The following is a 22,530-nucleotide window of genomic DNA, read 5'->3' as shown; positions in this document are numbered from 1 at the left end:
TTACGATTCTCCAAATCTATTGGCTACCAGGTTCGGCCTAGACTTCTCAAATCTGTAGACTACGCATGCAAGTGCGCTGCACCTCCCGTAACCCCGTTCCGCCCACATTAGCGCGAGCTGGCCTATATACTTTCGCAACCAGGGTAATGTATTCAGATCTATATACTGTATGTAAAGATGCTGGCTGCTGCTCATCTCAATACAAGTCGCGACTTTATCCTTCTCCCTACGACACACCGATACCGGCGACGAAGATGACCTACGCCCACCACGAAACGATGGATATCGAAATCGATCCCGAGCACGATCGTGTCTCTCCTCCCCTCCTACGTTGTGCACCGAGGACCGAAGGCAGGACAGGGACTGACGGTGTCTGATGCTGCAGTGGTCCAGCGACGACGGCTACGAAACCGCGAGCTCCTACGATTGCAGCATCGAGAGTCTCAAGTCTTCGATCAACCAGTACATCCTCGAGAATGGCGTGTTCCCCCCAGCTTATTCTCCCCTCCCCCACCGACGCGGCTCAGGGGCTGATTGCGTGCAGGCCGCCGATATCATACGTACTTTGGCAGCAATCGAAATCTCATGCCGACGGACGAGGTACGGCGTATCGATCCCCCGCCCGCACCTGAACACTGCTGATCGTTCCCCCACGGGTGTAGATGGAACAGGACCGGTACGCACCCCCGCCCCCCGCCCCCCGCCCCCCACACCTACACCCGCCGATACGTAGTCTGGATAGCCGTTGACGAGTACATGAAACAGACTCGACATGCACCACGAGATATTCCTGGGGGTGCTTCACGGCGCACTGCACATGGCGCCGCTGAAGCCTGAGAAGATAGAGCGCATAATGGATGTGGGCACGGGCACGGGCATCTGGGCGATCGACATGGCGGATCGGTTTCCGCACGCGGAGGTGATGGGGATTGACCTCAGTCCGATCCAGCCGACATGGGTACCGCCGAACTGGTCGGTTGTCTCCGTGATGTTGTAGCCCGTGGGGGGGGGGGGCACGGGAAGGGCGGTGGCTGACGGCGAGTCGAGACAGTCACTTCGAGGTGGATGATGCGGAACAGGACTGGACGTACGACGCGGTATGTACGAGGATGTATGTGCGGCAGCGCGGTCCGTGACGCCTGGAGACTGAAGGTTGCAGGATTACTTCGATTACATACATGTCAGGAACGTGGCTTTGAATATCACTAAATGGCCGCATCTGCTGGCCGAGACATACCGGTATATCTCCCCTTTTACACCCCCGCACGTATGTAGGGTATGCTGACACGGTCCCGCTACCTACCGGTAGCTGTACAAAACCAGGTGGCTACGTCGAACTGGCCGAAGTCTCCGGCGACATCATCGCCGACGACGACACTGTCCCGCCCGGCCACCCGCTGAAGCTCTCCTGGGACTACTTGTCAAAGGCGATGGAGCTGACGGGACACGATCCGATATATTCGAATACCTTGGCAGAACGACTCACCGAAGCCGGGTTCGTGGACGTAAAGTCGTTCCGTGTGAAACAGCCGATCGGCGGATGGCCACAGGACAGCAAGCTCAAGGTCATCGGCGAGATGATGCTGCTAAATATCCAGCTGGGGTTGGAGGCGTATTGCTTGGCGGCGTTCACGAGGGTACTGGGGATGGCCACTGGAGATGCGAGTGCTCTGCTGAAAGAAGCGTCCGTGAGAGCGTGCGATAGGGGGATGCACGCTTATAATTACTTGTGAGTCTGACAGCCTATGGGGGGAGGGGGGATTTGCGGATGCTGATGGATGCAGCTATATCGCGTATGGCCGGAAACAGAAAGATGGCGAGTTCTCCGATGAGGATGATGACGAGGATAGTGACGAGGATTATGGGAGCGACGAGTCGGCAGAATACGATGATGCATCGGAGTCCACGGAGAAGCCCAAGCGGACGGGAGATATGGAAGAGTAAGAAATATCAATGACATAGAACATAATGAATGATACTACTTGCAAAGAAACGACTTGTCTTTGCGGTCTCCGTATACTTGAACACGCATTGCACGAGTGACAGGTTTTGATCATCGTACAGTGCGAAAGAAATGTAGAGATATGGAACATTCTCTGCACAGTGTTGAAGCCTATCTTTGTTGGTTAATGGCGCCTACGTCAACCCCAGACGCCACAGATGGCAGAGGGACTGTATCCCTACGTAGACACCGTATTACAGGGCCTTCCGGCTGGACGGCCAAAAACCTGTGGCAGAACCCGGCACTCCAGTCCCGCAGCCCCCGCATATCTACAGACTTACACCTGGTAAGCGGTATCTACCGTCGAATACCCATGGAACAAGGGTATACAACGTACTACCGACTGAGGTACCGGTATCTACTATCTACCTATCAGTCCTCAGGGGGGAGGGCTCCGAGCAATTGTAGATTCCCATATGTAAAGTGCAAACACGCACTGTGGCTCGGCTCGGGGAAACAAAATCACAGTTAATCACTTGACGTTTCGACTACTAAAGGACACACGACATGTACAAGGATTCATCCCGCGTCTGAGTCTCCACCATATGTAGTCTGCATGTGTACATAGCGGTAGACATTTCGGAACTTTTCCTTCCGACAGACCGATGGACGATCTCACTTGTCTGTGCGTCACTGCGTCGCGGTCGGCTGGCGGATATTTAATTCTCTGCAGGAGGTTAAGAGTAGTGTAGTGGGAGTTAACAGTTGACTCCTTACTCGAAGAGGCAGTCCGCGTCAAAGGTGGTGGTTTGGGGTAAGCCTAGGGATTATTTACTCCATATACTATAATAACTAGAGCAATATTCTCCATGGTATGTAGGTGTTCACTAACGCCTTCGGTACATACCCAAAGGCATAAACTTATAGGATCCAGGTACCTACTGTTGATACTACTACTATATACTAATACTAATACTACTCATAAGCATTATTTCGACAAAAACCGAACACACTTCTTACGTTAGAGTGGATACCAGCCTTTTGCTCCCTTTCCCAGGAGTCTTTATATTTGTGGCCGCTCTATAGAAGGCTGTGGATTGGAACTATGGGGAGGCTTTGTTTAGGCCGGCCGTCAGTGGCTTCTGGATGGCAGAGTCCACACCCTTTGAATCTTGGGCTTTCGGACAGACCATCCGAATGCTTTGAACAGGCCGCCCAACTGCCACCGGCTGTCGACGGATTATTACTTGCATGACCTGGCAGATCTCAGTTATGGAGTAGTAGTTATAGTAAACCACCGTGCAGTGCCGAAGTCGCCCTGGATGACCGCGTAGTGTCAGTCGGTACCGGCGGCGTTATGCCATTGAGTGGGTAGGGAGAGTGCTGCACTGTGCAGAGCACACGAGTATAGTATATCACTCGATAAACGGAACACGGGGGAAGATAGGGTGGTCTGTGGCTCTTGTTGATGGGGCCCGTCGGCTGGGGTGGAGGTTGGCCGAATGCCAAAATATCCGGAAGAGCAGCTGACAACCCTATAAGCGGCCACTGTATCGGGCTGACGAGGCAGTCAACTTGGTGGGAATGATGGATAATCCGAAGACACGTTGCGTGTGGACGGCGAAACTGTAGTATCTATTTAGAGGTACAAAGACGCAGACTCACACCCTTGGGCGTCACTATTTACCAGCCACAGCAACACATTTATCCCGCAATATCACTAAAAACATCATTGAGATGACCCCATTTCGTCGTCTAACCCCTAAACAAAGACTCTTTCATCTACATCTACGCCAACAAATCCACGCCCACGCCCTTCAGCGCATCCACCGCCCACTTCGGAAACGCTTCTTTATCCCCACCATACCATCTTCCAAACGTATCCCTCAAGAACTGCGGGTATCGATCCTCGACGACCGCCGTGCGGGCATTATTCATGAGCTTGAGTAGATACGCGACATTATGCATTGTGAGCATATGCGCGCCGACCGTCTCTTTCGCCGCAAGGTGATGAATGAACGCGCGCGTGATACCGAGGCCCTTATCTGTGTACCCGCTGCCGTCGGCGTAGGAGGCGGGGCCGTTGGTGGGGTTGAGTGGTGCTCGGGCGGGGCTATCCTGCGGGGAGCAGATGGTACAGGTGCAGTCGGGATCGATGGCGGAGAAATCGTTTGCGTATCGCGAATTGCGCAGATTGAGGACCCCGCGGCTGGTGATGGCGTTGCCGAAGCGCGCGGTCCGCGTGCCCCATACGCAGTCGAACATGTCCGCACCCAGCGCGACAGAGACGATCAGGTCCTCGGGGTAGCCGACGCCCATGACGTACCGGGGCTTCCCCTCGGGTAGCAGGTCGGTGCATGTCGTTACCACCTGGCAGTACTTTTCTTTCTCCTCGCCGCCGCTGAGACCGCCGATGGCGATGCCGGGGGTGTCGCGCTTCACCATTTCCTCGCAGCACTCCTTGCGGAGGGCGAGGTCCAGCCCGCCTTGGATGATGCAGAAGAGGTTTTGCGTGTCGGCATAGGTTGCGGTGGGAGAGGTGGAGGAGGGAGGCACTTTGAGATGCTCGGTGATGCACCGGTCCAGCCACCGGATGGAACGGTGCATGGCTTCGCGCATGCGGGCGTCGTCGGTGGAGGTCGTCGCAATCACGTCGTCGAGCTGCATTATTATGTCAGAGCCGATGCTGTGCTGGAGGTCCATGGAGTGCTCGGGGGTCAGGAGCATCGGCGAGCCGTCGTGTGGAGACCGGAATTCAACACCGGATTCGGTAACGGTTGCGAGCTCGAGTAGGGAAACCATCTGGAAACTTTGTCCCGGTCAGTTCGGGGTGCGAGGTGCGATGGGACGGGAAGGACATACCCACCGCTGTCGGTTAGGATGTTGTGGTTCCAGCCTTGGAGTTTGTGCGCGCCGCCGATGGCATCGAGGACCACCTGTCCGGGTTTCAGGCCGAGGTGGTAAGTATTATTTAGACACAATCTGCAGCCCGAAGCCTCGAGCTGTTCTGGGGTGAGGCCTTTCAGAGAGCCCTGAGTAGCCACGGGCATGAACAGCGGAGTTTCGACCGGGCCGTGAGGCAATCGGAGAACGGAGGCCCGCGCTTTCGTGGTCTGGGCGAGCGTATCATAACGTTAAACTTCGAATGGCGGAGATTGAGGGTAAACGAACCGAGCACTTGGCCACGATCTGAAACGTGAGAGCCGACGGCATCTTTGGCGTCGTGGTAGCGGCGGCGGAGGCCATGGTTTTGAGCATTGAGGGGTTGCGGGGACACGCGTAGGGGACTCTGGGACTTGTACTATTGTTACACGGAGGCAACGAGTAGGGCTGAGATTGGCGGGGAGGAACACTTGGCACATGCAGTATCACTCTGCTTTAGCATGTGATAGAGCTCGTCCGCAGTAGGACAGAATGAAATCGATGATTAAACAGAAAAGAAGACAGAATGCAGGATTGTCCCGAATAGCGGACCGCCCTGTGATGGGCTGAATGTAATGGAAGGCGTACCCGATTTAGGATTTTGCGCCTTTCTTAATTTACGTGGACCTGGTGACATCATACCATGTGCCCTCGCCACAGCCGCCATTCCGTCGCGTCTCCCCCGTCGCTCATTTCCCCAAACATATCGTACTCCGCGTCCATGCCGCCAAAACGCAAGACCGCCGCGACAACCTCCACCGCCTCCGCCCCGGCAGCAAAGAAAACCGGTCGTCCTCCTAAAACCGGTCGTGCTCCCAAGCCCGCGTCGCCCCCAACTCCTTCGATTCCATGGCCCCAGCATTTCCGCGACCTGGAGCTTGTGCACCGCGCGCTGAACCTCGTACAAGCATTCTTCTGCTCGCGCAAGCAGCTCACGACGACGTTCGACAACCTGCGGTCAGCCGTCGAGGCGCACACGCGGCGGACGCTCACGATCACAGATATCGCACAGATCAAATGTCTCGTGCCTAAGGGCGTGTACTTTGAGTACGTCGACGACGAGGCGCTGCAGATATATGTTGCTGGTGGCGGGAGGGAGAAGGAGCGGGATGAGGCGTATTCTAAGACCCGGCAGGGCGGGGTAGAGGAAGACGGCCATGGCCACGGGGAGGAGGTGCTACTGTTTGAGTTCGTCGAGGACGTGCGGTTGTCTATTGGTGGCAAATTGAAGTCGTTGAAGAAGGGGAAGACGGCGGCGGGGATGGGGGAGTTTAAGATGCCGACTGTCTCGGTTCTGCAGATGAAGAAGCTCATCGATAAGCGGAACAGCAGGTTCCAGGTGGCGGTGGATCAGTTTGTACAGCAGTGTGTAGAGGCGGGGGAGGATCCGGTCGAGAGCATACAGAAACAGCATCGGCCGTACATTCCCGAGAAATCGAACCAGCCGTCTCCCGCATCGTTGAACACTACTACCATACCCGTCGAGATCCCGACAGAACGCAAGTCGATCGCAGAGATCATCGAGGAGATCAAGAGGGAGGAGGTGTACTCGGACCAGATCGTGGAAGATGGCCATCGGATGTTTGACGAGCAACCGCCGGTCTACGGGGACTTGAGCTTTTTGATGTCTCAAGAGCTGGTGAATGCGATTTACACTGCGAGGAACATTACGAGGCTGTATTCGCATCAGGCGGAGGCGATAAACAATCTCAACGACGGCCACCATGTCATCGTCTCTACGTCTACGTCCTCGGGAAAGTCTCTGATCTACCAGATTCCGGTGCTGCACGAGCTCGAGCAGGACAGAGACTCGAGGGCGATGTTCATCTTCCCGACGAAGGCACTGGCCCAGGATCAGAAGAGAAGCTTGACTGAAGTGCTGAGCTACATGCCACGCCTTGGGGATGTCGTCGTGGATACTTTCGACGGCGATACTCCATCCGATGAACGACGGCGGATTCGAGACGAGGCATCGGTCATATTTACAAATCCGGATATGCTGCATCTCAATATCCTTCCCAACGAGGAACACTGGCGCATGTTTCTCAAGAACCTCAAGTTTGTGGTTGTCGATGGTATGGTTTCCCGCCTCACATCTTGCTTCGTTGAATCTAACGCATGAATCGCAGAACTCCACGTCTACACTGGCCTCTTCGGCAGCCACGTCGCGTTCATTATGCGCCGCCTCCGCCGAATCTGTTCAGCGGTGGGCAATCACGATGTCCGGTTCATCTCGTGCTCCGCCACGATCAGCAATCCTATCGAGCACATGCGCAACATCTTTGGCATCGACTCAGTTCGTCTGACAGACGTGGATGGCTCTCCATCTGGCCGCAAAGAGTTTCTATGCTGGAACACGCCCTTCAAGGCCGCCGATGATCCATCTTCTGGCCGCGCCGACTCCATCTCCGAGGCGGCCAGGATCTTCGCTCAGCTCATACTCCGCGGGGTCAGGACGATTGCGTTTTGTCGGATCAGAACAGCCTGTGAGCTTGTGCTGCGCGCTGTTCGCGCGGAACTGCAGAGGTTGGGCAGAGGAGAGGTTACAGATCGCGTGATGGGATACAGAGGCGGGTATATTCCGCAGGATCGCCGGAGGATCGAAAAAGAGATGTTTGAAGGTCAAATTATGGGGATCGTGGCTACCAATGCGCTGGAGTTGGGTGTGGATATTGGCAGTCTCGGTCTGTATTGCTTCCTCCATTGGCTTCTTCACTCCAGCTGACAGATGTGATCAGATGCCGTGATAACCGTGAATTTTCCGCACTCCATCTCCGCCTTCAGACAACAATCCGGACGTGCCGGCAGAAGGAATAGAGACTCCCTCTCGGTGCTCGTCGGCGGCGCATTCCCAATCGACCAACATTACATGACGCACCCGTCTGAACTGTTCACCAAGAGTTCTGCACCGCTCACTGTCGACATCACCAACGCCTCCATCCTCGAAGCGCATCTTCAATGCGCAGCACACGAGCTGCCCGTGGACACCGACCGCGACTCGTACTTCCTGGGCCCCAACCTCCCACTGGAAAAACTCATCTTCGACGCAACCACCGGCTTCCACAACCCGCACCCGCGCTACCTACCCTACCCCCCGCGCCACGTCGCCATCCGCGACACGGAGGACACCGGGTACGCCGTGATCGATGTGACGCATTCGCGCAACGTACTGCTCGAAGAGCTCGAGCCCTCCCGCGCCATATTCGCCCTCTACGAAGGCGGCATATTCCTGCACCAGGGGCGGCCATTCCTAATCCGCACATTCTCCGCAGAATCCCGCCTCGCCGCAGTCGAAGCGGTGAACGTGTCCTGGACGACCTCGCCACGCGACTTCACGGACGTGGACCCGCTGCAAACCCGCGCGATCAAGCCGCTGCGGCCCCCCTCCTCCAGCCACATCGCCTACGGCCCCGTCCACATCGCGACAAAGGTCTTCGGCTACTACAAGCTGGACAGGTACCGCCGCATCCTGGACGCGGTGGACGTGGACTCGCCGGGGATCAAGCGCGAGGCCCTGGGAGTCTGGATCGATCTTCCGTCCGAACTCCTGCAGGAAATGCGTAGCTGGAGGCTTAATTCCGCCGCCGGGATACATGCCGCTGCGCACGCGGTTCTTAACCTGCTACCTGGAAAAGAGCTGAGGACCGAGTGTAAAGCGCCCGAAAAGGAGTGGGCGAAAACACAGAGCACGAGGAGGCGCAAGGCGAGGCTGGTGTTCTATGAGGCGCGTGCGGGCGGCGGCGGGGCGGCAGCGGCGTACGGGCAGGCCGAGGATGTGCTGAGAAGGGCGTGTGAAAGGGTTGAGAACTGTCTTTGCGAGAAGGGATGTGTCGACTGCTGCTTGGGTCCGGCGTGTAAGGAGGGGAACGCAGTGGCCAGCAAGATTGGTGCTGCGGTGGTGCTGCGCGCGGCGCTGGGGATGAAGGTGGAGGAGGGCTGGATGAAGGATGTGCCGGAGGAGGGGGAGCTGGGATGGGATAGTGGGAGTGTTGTGCCTGTGGTTGGGGCGGGGGTGGGGAGGGAGGTGAGGAGGGCTGTTAAGACGGAGGAGGAGGACGAGGGGGATGGGGGAGTGAGTAGGTTTGCGAATACGATAGTATCATAGATGATAGATGATAGAGGCCGCGGAACGGGTGGGATAGATCATAGATCATGGGCGGTAATTCATGAGTCATGGCCCATCACTAATATGGCTACTGTCTACACGCCGAGGATCGATCATCGGCCCTGATAAAGTATGGGCCACAGGCCCGCAGAAGCCATGTGACGAAGCGAATGTAGCGTTGAACGTGGGATATGGGCTAAGACGGGAGTCAGGACGAACTCGTGGATCCTGCGACAAGACGGGCCGAGGCTGCGTGTGGGATCCGAGACTATATAGCCTGTAGTTTATAGCCGGCTGGCTGGCTAGCTAGGATATAGGTAATAGTACACTGCTTGTGAAGGTCCGCCGGAGATCGACATTTGTTGAACTTTGAAGTTGCGAGGCAAGGACGGGGAGACTGAATGTAGCCTGTAGGGAGCCCGGAGGTGGTGGTGCATCAACGTTCGTAACTGCTCTCCGCCACTCGTCAGCCATGGAAACCGGCGAACGTCCTGGGCGGGAGTCGGGAGTCGGGACTGTCGCTGTGTGCGCTGACCGGAGGTTTCGCATACAGTTCGAGATTCTGGAGACGAAAGACGGGAGGTGACATGACAGGACCGGGGTGACTGTTGTGGTCACGGTAATCCGTAGAGTTCCTAGTGTTTCCTACTCGACTCCGAGTCTCCAACAGATCGGATGTCGATCTTGAGTGAGGATCTGTGATGCGAGCAGGGGAAGCTTACTCACCCCCCGCCCTTTGAACTTTCCCTTCCTTCCTTCCCCGGTTTCCAGCCTGTCAACTCTCGAGAACCATCGGTCCATCAGTGCATACTCGGTTATTCCATCAGCCGGCCATCTCAAATAGGTACGCGCAAATCGGTGGGGTGGATGTGAGCCTGTTGCCTGCATGTAGAGTAAGTTGCGGGATTTAAGGTAATCCCCATAGGTCTTACACAGGAGAATCCCGACGAGGTACCGATTTATACCATGTAGGTAGGTCACACACACATATGCGCGTGTGCTGCGGGTGGGGCTCCCCACTTTCCGCGGTGGTTTGTGTAGATGGTGCTCGCAAACATCGGCAGAGTAGAGCGCGGCCAATCCGAATCGGTGCTTGCTCACAGGGGGGCGTGCTTATTCCTTCGGTCAGCTCTTGCTCTTGCTGTGGTGGAGAGAGGCGATGTGGGCGGACCGCGTCGGGCTGGAGATCGGCAGCAGCCGCAACCCGTTACGGCGGCTACAGCTTACATACGGACGTCGACTTGGCCGTGGAACTTTGGACGGCCAGGACGGGAAAGGCCCCCCTCCCTTTGGCATACATGCGTTAGTGGCTTTGCGCACCATGGGATGGGAGCAATCATATTAGCAGCCATTATAAGTCGAAACGAGCGAGCAGAGGTGGTATAAAACACATGGGATGGGACGGTGATCATTCGGCAGAACCTAACAGTGCAACGCCCAGCAGATTTCTCGACTCTCGAATCCCCAGCAACAGAAGCCACTCACGAATCGCGAATCCGAATCACGATGGCCCACAACTTTCCTCTCGAGGTCGATCCGTCACTGGTATGCTCTCTACCTACTCGCAACCTCCCCAATCTCCCCGCCAGCAAGCATAGATAGTCTAATCGTGTCTATTGCTAACGCTCCGTCTCCCCCGCACCCAGCTCGAGAACGATGACTCGGACTATTCCAGCTGCGGGTTCGTACACAGAATCCCCAGACCTCCTACCTTGTATCATCATCGAATTGACACCTGCGCCCCCACAGCTACGACACGAGCACGGCCAGCCTGACCTCGTCGATTAACAAATACGTCTTCGAGAACGGGCGGCGATACCACACCTATTTCGGCGAGGACAAGAACCTGATGCCTACTGACGAGGCACGTGTTCCCCCGCTTCCTCCCGCTTCCTCCCCCCTTCACCTCCCCCCCTCTCTCCCGCACTAACACCCCCACCGCCCCACAGGCAGAACAAGACCGCCTCGACATGTACCACGAGATAACGCGCCTGATCCTCGAGGGCGCCATCCACAAAGCGCCGATCTCGAATCCGCAGCGGATACTCGACGTGGGCACTGGCACTGGGATCTGGGCGATCGACATGGCAGACAGGTTTCCCGAGGCCCAGGTCATAGGTACCGACCTCTCGCCGATACAGCCGCGCTGGATGCCGCCGAACTGTAAGTTCGAGGTTGACGATGTAGAGCTGGAGTGGACGTATCCGCCGGTATGTACTTGATGACTCTGAAGGAGGGGTGGGGGAGAGGGGGGGAGGAGGATGGGAGGTGGATGGGGGGATGGGTGAGGGATAGGTGGGTTAACGGGCAGCAGGACAACTTCGACTTCATCCACGCGCGCAACCTCGCACAGGCAATCAACAACTGGCCGAAGCTATACCGGGAGATGTACCGGTGCACCGCACCGGGGGGCTGGGTGGAGCTGGGGGAGCTCGGCGGCGAGATATTTTCCGACGACAACACGCTGGCACCCGACAACGCCGTGAAGCGCTGCTTCGAGCTGACCACGCAAGCGATGGAGAAGCTGGGACGGCCGGCCGCCAAAGGCCCCGCCATGAAGGCTGGCCTCGAGGCTGCGGGCTTCGTCGATGTCGAGGTCATCACGTATAAAAACGCTATGGCACCCTGGCCAAAGGATCCCAGGCTGAAACATGCTGGCGCGATGGTTATGTTGCAGTGTGAAACTGGTATTGATTGCGACGGGTTTTGGGAAGGATGATGGTTGTTGACAGTGTGCGATAGGCTTCCATGCGTACAGCATGGCCGCGTTCACGAGAGTCCTCGGCATGGACGGAGAGGAGGCGGACCGCCAGTGCCGCGAGGGGATGAAGTCGGTTCGCAACAAGAACATTCACGCTTACTGCCACTAGTAAGCCCCCGTTCCCTCCCCCTCCCTCACATTTCCCATAGGCATCCACGCAGTATCAAACTAACACCCACCAGCTACGTGGTCTACGGACGGAAGCCGTCAACAGCGCGCCACTGATCGTGTTCTCTCTTGTTTTTTGTTTTTTGAGGGAGGCAGAAAGGGAGGGGGTACCGTCTATAATGGGCTGACGACGGCATCGAATCCAATTCAAATCAATTCGTACTACCTATCTCGTATCTGGTGTTTGTCCCCTTTGCTATCATTCAGGCTTCAGCTATCAATCGAAGATTCGAAGCGGAAGCGCTTATGTAGTCTAGTGCTCTAAATGGATTGCGGCCGCATGGGATCGCGTGCATACTCCACGTGCAAGAGCCACAACGAGCGCGCGTGCAGCACTACAGAAACGTGCACTGCGAGTCTGGGCAGTGGGCACTGGGCACTGGGAGTCTTGGAGGTGGTGAGGCTGAATTGCACTTCGATGTGGGGGAGGCCGTATCAGTCCAGCACGACTGGAAGCTGCGAGTTTGCCGGCTGGATACGGTATCTCCATATCTGCAGAGTCACACGCGCCCTTAACTACAGTCTACATAGACAGACCAATGTAGTCATGCTTCTTTCATTCATTCTTTCCTTTTTTGCCCAATGCCAGCTTGAGGTTACTCTACATACATGCATTGGCGGTAGATAACCAAAGTGCCGACAGACTGTCGACAGGCGACCGCCGACCGCGCGGCATCTGCAGTGCACAAGCCACAAGCGCGCCTCAGTCGACTAAGTTAGCCCGGAAACCAAGGGAAGGGCAAAAAGAACCGACGCGCGATCTAACCGGGCCTGCAGCACGCACGCACGCAACTGGTTTCGTTGAAGCCCGCAGAAACAGGATTCGAAAGTTCGAAGCCGCTCAGATCCCAATGGGAGCTTCGGTCTGGTCTTTGGAATTTGCGCCCGCTACCTATCCTCTGCGACCTCGTTTGTCGCATATATGTAATGGCTAGGGAAATGTGGCGGGGGGCTTACGCGCTAATTATCACGATTCCATGGTTGAAAATCGACCGGATTCCAGGTTTCAGTGTTCACGGCCGTCGGCAGACCACCTTGAGGCTTGCTAAACCAGAGATCTTTGCGGGTATGTGGGGGACACTAGTACCGGTAGTACCGCGTCGTCGTCCATGATCTGGAGTCTGGAGTCTGGGCCATCAACAACCAAGCTCCAATAACCAACACAGGTAGCGGCAACCAGCGCTTGGCGACATGTCGCATATATACACCAATGTAGTGTGCATACGGCCTCTTTCGTGGCGCTCCCGAGTCCCGCTTGGCCGCCTTCCGGCCTCTTTCGTGGGCAAGTCACCGCCAGTGCCTAGACGTAGACGTACCTATTCTTCCTTCCATACATAAACATGTCCACATATATAGCATATATGCGCGCCTATAAGCTGTAGCCTGTTCGAGTTCATCACATGCCCCGGCCCCCAATCGACTATCATACCGACGTAACACCAGCCGGCACTTGTAAGTTGTAAATTCTCGCTGTCGCGGCTGTTGGTCGCTGGAAACGATCGTTTGCATACCACCTGAAGTGCTGCGATGAGACGCCCAACGATGGAAATGCATCCTGGGTCCGAACGTGGTGTGGGCTGGAATAGGGAGGTGGGATGTGGGTTGCTGGAAGTGGGTTGCTGGAGGTTGGTTGCTGGAGGTGGGTTGCTGGAGAGCGGTCGTGGACTAGTGGGGCATGAAGTGCAGAGTGAAGTTCAGAGTGAAGTGCAGTGTTGGAATCCATTTGAAGAAGTGAAGAAGAGGAAGAAGTCGATGAAAGGCGGGGGTGAGGGGACCGGCGGTAGCGACGTCCAGCACGCTGCACGTGTGTGAATGTGTACATATGGGCTGGAGAGTCGAGAGTCGAGACGGAACGAACAGACGACAGGCGACATGCGTGGGGAGTTGTACATATGCTGGAATGCACAGGTAGACTAGACCGTACAGGCCGCTGAAGTCGAATCTCAATACAACTCGTCGAATAGGCATGAAGCTGGAGGATGCGGGTATCCACGGAGGCTGTTGTGGGCACTTTCGAGTCTCGCAACCGTTGCTCAAAGTAACTCCCACCATCCGAATCAAGTGGAGCGTCCTCCAGCGAATGATGAATCCGGACTCGACACGATGAGCGAGTGTCTCGAGTCTCCGCGATGTGGGATGTGGGATGGGCAGACATCCCATGCGTTCGATCTGAAGGCTGAAGCAGCTACGCGGATTTGGCCGAAACTTCAGAGACATCAGGTGATTGGGACTGTGGGGCTGCTACGTAAAGACTGAGAGCCTGAGACTGGGCATCGGGCAAAAGCTTACGTGTGGGGTGATGGCGCGGAAGAAGGTTTTCGATATGAACTCGATGGTGGGGCGGAGGGATGGAGGAGCTGTTGGGAGGAGGAGCTGTCGGGGGTGATGGAAGAGCTGCCGGCGACAGAAGGAAGTGATGGAAGAGCTGTCAGCGAGTGGAGGAAGTGCAATAGGACTTCTGTCGGCGGGAGAGAACGAATGTGGTTAGTAGCGGTGGGCATCAACGTTGGCGGCCATGGCGGGCTCTTCTTGTCAAAAGTCAGACGTCCGGACTTGGAGGTGGATCCAAGGAGACTACGGAGAACTCCCAGTGGACATGGACCTCATTCCGGACGTCTGATCCCTGGAGCGGACACTCAATGCAGACCCTACTTGTATATAGAGATCCTGTGCTCCTTGACGAGAGCATCATAATAATCAGTTCATTCACATCTATCTCTCTACATCTGACACTTCTTCGTCTTCTTCTCTCTCAATCATCATCTACAGAATAGACTATCAACCAATATCTCCTCTCCCTCTTGATGTGTTCTCCTTCTTTCAACTCGCCGCTTTCCGGCCTGGGGAGGCAGTGACAAAGTGCCCTCGCAAGAGTGGAAACGCATAATATTTGCATGTAAAGTACAAGGCCGCGAGTGATCGCCGGTGCATTACGCACAGCCATTCATGAGTGGCTACGGCCTGCGAAATGGGTAGCGGATGAGGATGTACCCGATGCCGCCTTGGCCACGAACACGTCGTGTGCGAGAGGAAGTAGAATCGAGTGTACATTTGAGTGGAAGGTCGATGCATTCCGGCCGTAGTTGTCAGATTACGGCGTCTGGAGAACTTGCAGGATCTATCTGATTCTATCCTCATGTCCGCTGTAAAGTGATAGTAGAGTTTCAAGGATCACTGTTCTCCATTCTGAAGGAGTCAAGGACTCGGTCATGCGAACTGTATCCGGAGGAGGAGATGAGCTCTGCTGTCTGGTCTGCTGTCTGGTGTCGCCGGCGGGCCTATCTCCCAATGGCAGACATATTCTGTATATATGGAAGGGCACAGGCTGGGAGAAGAAGAAGAACCAAGCAACAAAACAGTTCTATCTTCCTACCAATTTTCCTATCTATCTCAGTACATTTGAGACAGTCATTCCGCTCCTACGAATATCTCGCATCTCAATCGAACCTCAAGGAGTCCAGCATCGTCAATCTACAGACTCGCTGCCCCGCTATCTCTACGTCTTGAGAGGTTTTTAGAGCGGAAGTTTAGCACGAGATATAAGCACGGAAGATTAAAGACTGAGCAACCAAATAAATTCCATGATTCCATCCCACAATGCACATTACGACCAGTACAGATACACGTACCACAATAGGGATCTTGCCGGTGGCGCGGGGCCCTCAGCCCCCCCCCCCCCCTCCAGCTCCTACACCCTCCGCCAATCTCTTTTGCATTCCCAAGAACAACTCGAACCATCCATCAAATCAACCTCTTGGAAAAGCCCCGGTAGGGGAAAGCGCGGTGATTCCCGCAAAGGCTCCAGCCACGACGGACCGGGGCGGGACCATGGTCCCGCTCTAGCACTTCCCCTCTATGGAGAGACGTGTTCGGCGAGATTTGACACCCGCCAAATGAACTCTTTACCAGTTCCTGGCTTAAACTGGGAGTTTCACTCTGACACAATGTCGGATGGTATTCTAAGGAGCCTCTAGGTGTCACGTGCGAAAATCTTCGCAAGGCCTGAAACCGTGGTGGCTAGTAGTGGTAGCAGTGGCCGGATGTAGATGTGCTGCTTGTCACGTCGCGGTGTCGGCATGGCAACACGCAGTGTGAATTGGGTCTTGTCCTCGATTTCGTCTGTCGTTGTCGTCTGTCGTTGTCGTCTGTCGTTGTCGTCTGTCGTTGTCGTCTGTCGTTGTCGTCTGTCGTTGTCGTCTGTCGTTGTCGTCTGTCGTTGTCGTCTGTCGTTGTCGTCTGTCGTTGTCGTCTGTCGTTGTCGTCTGTCGTTGTCGTCTGTCGTTGTCGTCTGTCGTTGTCGTCTGTCGTTGTCGTCTGTCGTTGTCGTCTGTCGTCTGTCGTTTGCTGAGGTGGCCAGCAGCGGCCAGATCGTAGGTGTCAGGTCTGCGGGTAGGAGAATGGCCCTGGAATTGTGGCGGTGCACCGGGCAAAGGGCCCGGCACATGCTAGCCGCAACACCGACCATACTTTGAATAGGTGGGGATTGATGGATTCGGTATGTACCGGGTGGCCGAGTGCGGGACCATGGTCTCACACGTTTTCATCCTCAGTATAATTGCCTTCATGACGAGGATCTTTCCGCGCGCCCGGCGCCCGCCTCACTACTATTGCGAAGATCCAACAGGCGGGCGACTACAGGACCATGGTCCCACAGCAGCGCGCCCGCCACACTGCGGCCAAGAGAATGTAGCCGTGGTACATGTCATCGGTCCGCTGGCGGCCATCCTCCCCTTGCTGCCAATCACTCGGTATTCATAACATGAAACTTGGAGCCTCCGAGTCCAGCACCAAGAGCGGACCGTTCATCAACGACTGCGCAGACCCGCCAAGACACACTGGTCGGCTGTCTTCTTCCGGTACAGGCTCGGGCTCCGAACCTGGGTCCGAGTCGAAACGGATCCTCGACAAGACCCCGGTCTTGTCGACCCATTCCATGGCGTCCTCCGCGCCGCCATGGTATTACGGCAGAACGAAAGTATTTCGTTATGCCGTTTTGGCGATCCTGTTGCCAGCACAAAATTGCCCGCAATTGTGTTTGGGGATGTTCAACATCCTACAAGTATCCACCTCCACAGAGGCGCGCCCCTACTTCCTTTGTGTTAAACCTCTTCATGACGGAAAAGAAGATAAATTAACTTGAACTTACCTACAGTTCGCGTGCCGAACCGCTGAAGCTTTTGCAGTGCTCCGCTGCATTTCTTCAATGTGTCCGCATCCGCAGGGGCGTTTCTACTTTTTCTGTGTTAAATCACTTCATTCACGAAGAAAGAGAAGATATGTTTTCTTGAACTTACTAGGTGGACGAGAGGGCCCATAGGCCGGTCCTGATTTAGGTGAGAAAGTCGTAGAAATCTGGTGGTGGTATCATTGACCGACAACATTCTAACGAGGGATGATCGAGTGATGATTGTTGCTGTATGATGTGGAAAGAAAAAAAGGAGAGAGTGGGTGGCGGTGGGTGCATTTTGTACTTCGAATGTCTTGGCGCTCCTCCCCGACGCCGATAGCGAAAATGCGGCTCCGATCTCATCTGATACGCACATACATGTTCCAAATTGAGTTTTTCGATCGCAGAATTCAGATATAGGGAGGATCATTCGAAGTTGTTTCAGATTCGCCTTCTCTACGGAGGATCGATACATTTATGAGTATCGCATGGGCACGTATGTTTTGGCCGACGCGTGGTTGATTGCCCAAATCTGTCACGGGACGCATCTGAGAGTCAACCGGCCGTCTAACTACCGAGTGATTGCTCTGTTTGATCACCATTGCATTCGACCTGAATAGATCATGACAGCTGGTTCATCCTGTTCCACCCAGCTGTCGCCGACCGGAAGTAGCGAGCTCGATAACAGTTCCAGATTGCTCTCCTCCCAGCCCTCCCTTCTCGTCAAACCTTCTCACTCCCCGCCGACCAACCCTCGCTGCTCTCTCTCCGCTCATCACCAGCAAGAAAGACAGAAATGGAAGGAAGAAAGATAGAAAGCGAGAGAGTATGAACGAATGAAGGTATTCATTAATCCAGTTCTCGTCCCTGCTACCCGTATTCTCTGTCCTCCGACCAGTCACCTCGTCCATCCTGTATCCTCTTTTCCGCCCTGGCTCCCACGCTCTCTCAGTCTAGTTATTGCCGGATCTTATGATATCTGGGTAAGTAGAATGAATGGGGTAGGGAGGAAGAGCCTTAGAGGGTCGGGCCCGTCTCCTTCTGCGCGCATTCGTCTCGCTTGGCTCTTGCTTCCCTCTCCTCTTCCGCACTTGCCGCCTTCTGCGCCGCCACTGTTTTTGCACCTGCCCTCTCTGGCACAATTATCGTGTGATTTTTTGTTTGCTCATCATAGCATTCGACCTTATCTGATCATGACTGTAAACACATCCGGCCAACTATCGAGTGATTGCGACACAGCTATCACTCAACCTGCGTACGAGACAACTACCGAGTGATTGAGACACGGCTATCACTCAACCTAGGTACATACGTGAGAACGCCCAAGTATTCACGACGTGTGAATTGTCTACCGCTTGAGCAACCGCGGCTAGGCCGGGTGCTTCGCTGCTCTAGATTATACCGTTTGCTCTCCTCTCTAATCTTCCTCGTTCTCCCATCCCTGAACAGTTGCTTCCTGACGTTGGGCGTAATGGCGTTTTTGTTGACGCCGATAGTGCGAGACCACCGCACGATACTCTACAAAGTCCCACCAAGATACCTATCATTGCCATCTCGTGGGACGGTGGGAGCAATTGCTCCATCCAGCCGGCCTCGGTTGAAACTTGGAAAAACGCGGGCGTTGCAGTTTTTTTTCCCTTCTGTTTTTTTTCCTTTCCGGTAAGCCCTTGGAATCCTATACTACTCTACTGACCTCCCATTCTTTGCGATCGGGACCGCTCCTCGTCCCATGGGAGAAAAACAAGAAACCGTGCGTTTTTTTCTTGCTATCTCTCGCATATGCGTATTCCGTTATGCATACCTTTCCAGTCCACCACCGGCCCGCCTCGTAGCCCATGGGCTGGGATGAACCGACCGCCGACCGCCGACCCCGCTTTGGCCAAGTGAGTGCCCGGTGTGCACAACTCAGCTCTGCGGCAAAGCATTTCTGCACAACATGGAGCACAGCGGCGGGTTACTATAGAAGTGTGGGTGCTCCCGAGTCCGGACGTTGTTGCTTGGCCTTGAGTGTTTTTGGTTTGTGGTGAATCACTGCATCTCACTTTGTTCTGCCGTTGTTCCTCCTCCCCCCTGATGAGAAAGTTTTACTAATATTATTATTTTTCTTCCGTAAAACTTCTCGTAAAATTCGACTGAACCAGGGGTTTCAAATTACAGGTGATATATATTGTCGGAGAAGGCTTCCACAATCCCGAGTGCGGTGCGATGAAAATTAGTCCCGTGTTATAAGCCTTCTGTAACGCCTACATACTAGTCTGGACGCCTTATGAGCTCATAAGGGCTTGCTAAGGATGTCATAAGGAATACTTAAAAACAAGGATTAGTAAGGCTTATATACCTAGTATATAGGCCTGAGGAAACTCCTATGCAGGAATTACACAGTGAGAAGGCCGGTTTATGTACTGGTGGTTTTTTCTGCATAGGCGTTATGTAGGAGTTACATGAATTATAGGGGTTTGAGAACATTGGCCGTCTTTTGACATAACTCTTGCGGAAACCGCATGAGGTGGACGTGCTTATGAGTGGCTTATAAGGCACAAATAATTTCCTCATCTTATATGAGGCCTACATAAGGCTTCTCACTTTAGTAGGTACGTGGCTCAACATGGCAGGTAACTATGCCTAGTACACACCCTGCGTACATAATGGATCCATCGGCGGCTCACAACACCCATCCAACCAGCAGCTAGTCTCAAATGAATTTCATTTTCGAGTAAAACCGACACCACAAATCCACACCGTCGCGTGAAGATTCGTGACTTGACTTTCATCTCGAGTGATACTCTATGCATGCGTGATCTGATCTTGATTAGATAGAAGCCTGATAAGATAAGATAAGATTATGGTATGAATGACTAAATTTAGCCCGATGCGCGTGATCGTCGTGATCACTGATGCGGCGATGCGGCGATGCACTAGACAGCCCTGCAGTCACGCCACACCAGTGCAGTGCAGTGCGTTTGATGGATGTCATGACGTGCTTGATATATACCGGTATACCGGTATGTAGGCAGAAGAAGAAACATGCAATTCGCCTGTCGCCGGAACGATTGGTTCGATGGAATAATATGTATGGAATAATATGTGTGATGAGCGACGGTACGGTACAATGGTACAATGGAACATAAAGCGGAACATAAAGCGGAAAACAACACAGCACAGCAAAATACAACACTCCACTCGACTCCGTAATAATATACTCCTACTCCACGTCCCTGTAGGCCCAATACTAATCGCCGCCCGGCTTGCGACCGTAAACAACGTAGCTATCCAGCAAACGTTCGATGGTTAGTTAGGCATTGTCATGTCAATTACGTGCGTACGTGCGTGCGGGCGGGGGGAGGGGGGAAGGGGGGATACTCACAAGTGATTATAGAAGTGATTCTTCCTATTACTACACGAAGCATAGGCCTCCTGACACAGCTTGGCGGCCTCTTCCTGTTCCATCCCCAAGATCCTTGAAAAGCTGGCCATGACATAGGCCTCGATTCCTGTGCCCCATTTCATCAGCCCTCATTCCCTCCCCCCCCCCCCCCCCCCCCCCCCCCCCCCCCCCCCCCTACCCCATACCCCAGGGCAACGTACCAGTCTGCAACATCAACAACGCCATGGCGCCCACATGTTTGAGGCGTTTATCCTTCGGCCAGGGCCCGAACGGCTGCTTGTACGCGCAGACGTGGATGTCGACGAACCCGGCGGTCTCGAGGTTTGCGCGCATGCTGGCGACGGTGGGCGCGGGACGCCCTATGAGCTCCATTGCTTGTGTCAGGAGGTCGACGCACCGCTTCGCGGGGTCTCCGTCTAGCAAAGTGCCGTCGTCGCTGAGGAGCTCGTTGAGGCCTACTTCGGCTAGTTCCACCTGGAGGAGGGGGGTTAGTGCTGCGGGCGAGGGAGGGAGGGGGAGCGGGGGAGGTACCCAGCCGCCGGGCTTGGTGCAGCTGTGCAGGAGTTAGTCTATGTCGACTGAAGGGCGGGAAAGACCTACCGGTATACCTCCGGCATGAGTCGTGACCAGTCGGAGATGCCTATGATTGTTTTGCTCGGGTCAGCGGGGGTTCGGTGGAGGCAGGAAAAAGAAGAAAAAAAAGACGAGGGCGACGTACTCTGCGCGAGGTTGCGCATATGGATGAAATCGAAGTAGTCCTGGCGGAAGGTCCAATTCTGTTCACAGTCGTCGACCTCAAAGCGGCTGCAGCGGGGGGGGGGGGGGTTAGAGAGGTTGCGGATTTCAGGGAAGGAAGGGGAGGGAGGGGGATGTGTTGCGTACCAGTTCGGGGGAACCCTAGGACGGCGGAGGTCAAATGTGAACACGCTCTCTCTCTTGCGGTGGACATGAATCTTACCAGGTCGGTTGAAGTGGGCTGTCGTTTTCGGGGGGAGGGGCGTACAAGTAAGCACTGCCATGCAAATAGACGGACGGACGGACTATGGAGCGAGTGAGATATGCATACCTTAAATCGGTCCCGATCACCTCGGCCATCGGGTACGTGTCGGCCACGTCGACAGCCCAGATTCCCGTGCCGGTGCCGACATCGAGGATACGCTGGGGATTGTTCAGCGGTGCTTTGTGAAGCTCTCCAGCCAAGATTTCGAGAAAGATCTCGTGGTGGAGATCGAGACTAGGCAGTAGGTGCGTAGAGTCAGTTCTCAAGGTCCAACAGTCATTTGGGGATGGTTTTTGGTTTGCACTCGTACCGGTCTTGTTCGGTCTGCAGATGTGGAGCATGATTTAGCTGCCGGGCAAGAGGAGACATTCACCGAGGGATGGAACCTCATCAGTCGGGAGCAGGTTCTTCTCCCGGCCAAAGTATGCGTGATACCTGCGACCTGTTTCATTTCGTGTCAACAAGGTATTCCCAGTCCAGCGCGGGGCACGAAGGGCGAAGAATCTGTTACGTACCATTCTCGAATATGTACTCATTGATGGAGGACGACAGACTCACGGTGCTGCTGTCGTATCTTTTCCGGGGGGACGGGGTGCAAATGTTAGCCGAAGTCGGGGATTTAAAGTGCAAGTCCTGATGCTTAGCGGAAGTACATATGATGTATGTACAGTACATACCCAGCCGATTCGTAACCATCGCCACCGCCGTACTGCAGAATGGTCAGCGGCGAGCGGGAAAGGCGTAGCAGCTAAACGATACCGCGGCGGGATCCACTTCGATGAACTCTTCAGGCGTGTCGGCCATCTCGAACGCCAGAATTCCGATCGCAACAGGCTGGGCGGGTTGTGCAGGGTGGGTAGGATGGGTGTGAGAAGGGCTGTCGGAGCGTAGGACTACGGGCCAAGGCTGTAGTACAGCGGGACGGTAGAGGTTCCTTGCGAGTTGTTGGAGCAGTGCAGAGGTGAGATGATCCCCACTTATCAGTCGGGCCGATCCACGACGACGAAAGCGAACGTTCGAAAGGGAGCTTCCTTTTAGATCCGATCGCAGTGGAGCAAACGTTCGATTTCAAAGAGGGTG

At 54.9% G+C, this 22,530-nt stretch overlaps 5 protein-coding genes across 5 annotated transcripts; 3 read left to right on the top strand and 2 right to left on the bottom strand.

Annotated features, from left to right (window-relative positions):
- Window positions 1–149: 149 nt before the first annotated feature.
- BZA05DRAFT_408202 (S-adenosyl-L-methionine-dependent methyltransferase) lies at window positions 150–2,002 on the top strand. The gene is made up of 8 exons (XM_051484686.1): window positions 150–479; window positions 545–600; window positions 663–676; window positions 766–972; window positions 1,052–1,097; window positions 1,160–1,239; window positions 1,310–1,729; window positions 1,785–2,002. Exons 1-8 carry the CDS (start codon window positions 377–379, stop codon window positions 1,942–1,944), a joined length of 1,086 nt encoding a protein of 361 aa, XP_051336312.1. The 5' UTR covers window positions 150–376; the 3' UTR covers window positions 1,945–2,002.
- A 1,545-nt stretch (window positions 2,003–3,547) lies between these two features.
- BZA05DRAFT_408189 (queuine tRNA-ribosyltransferase) lies at window positions 3,548–5,232 on the bottom strand. Its single transcript, XM_051484685.1, has 3 exons — window positions 5,114–5,232; window positions 4,805–5,055; window positions 3,548–4,751 (listed from the first exon to the last, which is right to left on the bottom strand). Exons 1-3 carry the CDS (start codon window positions 5,198–5,200, stop codon window positions 3,731–3,733), a joined length of 1,359 nt encoding a protein of 452 aa, XP_051336311.1. The 5' UTR covers window positions 5,201–5,232; the 3' UTR covers window positions 3,548–3,730.
- A 353-nt stretch (window positions 5,233–5,585) lies between these two features.
- Window positions 5,586–8,969, top strand: BZA05DRAFT_342384 (putative ATP-dependent RNA helicase; the record flags this gene model as incomplete). The annotated part of the gene is made up of 3 exons (XM_051481028.1): window positions 5,586–6,939; window positions 6,994–7,548; window positions 7,603–8,969. 3 exons carry the CDS (start codon window positions 5,586–5,588, stop codon window positions 8,967–8,969), a joined length of 3,276 nt encoding a protein of 1,091 aa, XP_051336310.1.
- A 1,506-nt stretch (window positions 8,970–10,475) lies between these two features.
- On the top strand, window positions 10,476–11,955 carry BZA05DRAFT_447940 (S-adenosyl-L-methionine-dependent methyltransferase; the record flags this gene model as incomplete). The annotated part of the gene is made up of 7 exons (XM_051487208.1): window positions 10,476–10,514; window positions 10,616–10,650; window positions 10,719–10,839; window positions 10,919–11,179; window positions 11,284–11,656; window positions 11,712–11,838; window positions 11,913–11,955. The coding sequence occupies 7 exons, from the start codon at window positions 10,476–10,478 to the stop codon at window positions 11,953–11,955; spliced, it is 999 nt and encodes a 332-aa protein (XP_051336309.1).
- Window positions 11,956–20,114: 8,159 nt separating this feature from the next.
- On the bottom strand, window positions 20,115–22,530 carry BZA05DRAFT_408171 (S-adenosyl-L-methionine-dependent methyltransferase). Its single transcript, XM_051484684.1, has 14 exons — window positions 22,210–22,530; window positions 22,128–22,159; window positions 21,966–22,024; window positions 21,837–21,892; window positions 21,761–21,774; window positions 21,517–21,684; window positions 21,409–21,426; window positions 21,333–21,347; window positions 21,169–21,254; window positions 21,051–21,090; window positions 20,982–21,003; window positions 20,651–20,924; window positions 20,430–20,556; window positions 20,115–20,331 (listed from the first exon to the last, which is right to left on the bottom strand). The coding sequence occupies exons 1-14, from the start codon at window positions 22,252–22,254 to the stop codon at window positions 20,295–20,297; spliced, it is 993 nt and encodes a 330-aa protein (XP_051336308.1). The 5' UTR covers window positions 22,255–22,530; the 3' UTR covers window positions 20,115–20,294.

The sequence above is a fragment of the Tricharina praecox genome (genome assembly GCF_024521635.1).
Source record: "Tricharina praecox strain CBS 144465 chromosome Unknown BZA05scaffold_27, whole genome shotgun sequence".
Lineage (NCBI taxonomy): Eukaryota > Fungi > Ascomycota > Pezizomycetes > Pezizales > Pyronemataceae > Tricharina > Tricharina praecox.
The sequence above is the reverse complement of the archived record's forward strand: the minus strand, read 5'-3'. Positions and strand labels throughout refer to the sequence as shown.

Coding starts and splice junctions, on each gene's coding strand:
- BZA05DRAFT_408171 (XM_051484684.1), bottom strand. CDS start 22,254: ATGGCCGACACGCCTGAAGAGTTCATCGAAGTGGATCCCGCCGCG. Junction 22,160..22,209: donor TCGAAGTGGATCCCGCCGCG/GTATCGTTTAGC, acceptor ACCATTCTGCAG/TACGGCGGTGGCGATGGTTA. Junction 21,091..21,168: donor TATGCGCAACCTCGCGCAGA/GTACGTCGCCCT, acceptor AAACAATCATAG/GCATCTCCGACTGGTCACGA.
- BZA05DRAFT_408202 (XM_051484686.1), top strand. CDS start 377: ATGCTGCAGTGGTCCAGCGACGACGGCTACGAAACCGCGAGCTCCTAC. Junction 480..544: donor CCAGTACATCCTCGAGAATG/GCGTGTTCCCCC, acceptor GATTGCGTGCAG/GCCGCCGATATCATACGTAC. Junction 1,240..1,309: donor CTGCTGGCCGAGACATACCG/GTATATCTCCCC, acceptor ACCTACCGGTAG/CTGTACAAAACCAGGTGGCT.
- BZA05DRAFT_408189 (XM_051484685.1), bottom strand. CDS start 5,200: ATGCTCAAAACCATGGCCTCCGCCGCCGCTACCACGACGCCAAAGATG. Junction 5,056..5,113: donor AGATCGTGGCCAAGTGCTCG/GTTCGTTTACCC, acceptor ACGCTCGCCCAG/ACCACGAAAGCGCGGGCCTC. Junction 4,752..4,804: donor ATCCTAACCGACAGCGGTGG/GTATGTCCTTCC, acceptor ACCGGGACAAAG/TTTCCAGATGGTTTCCCTAC.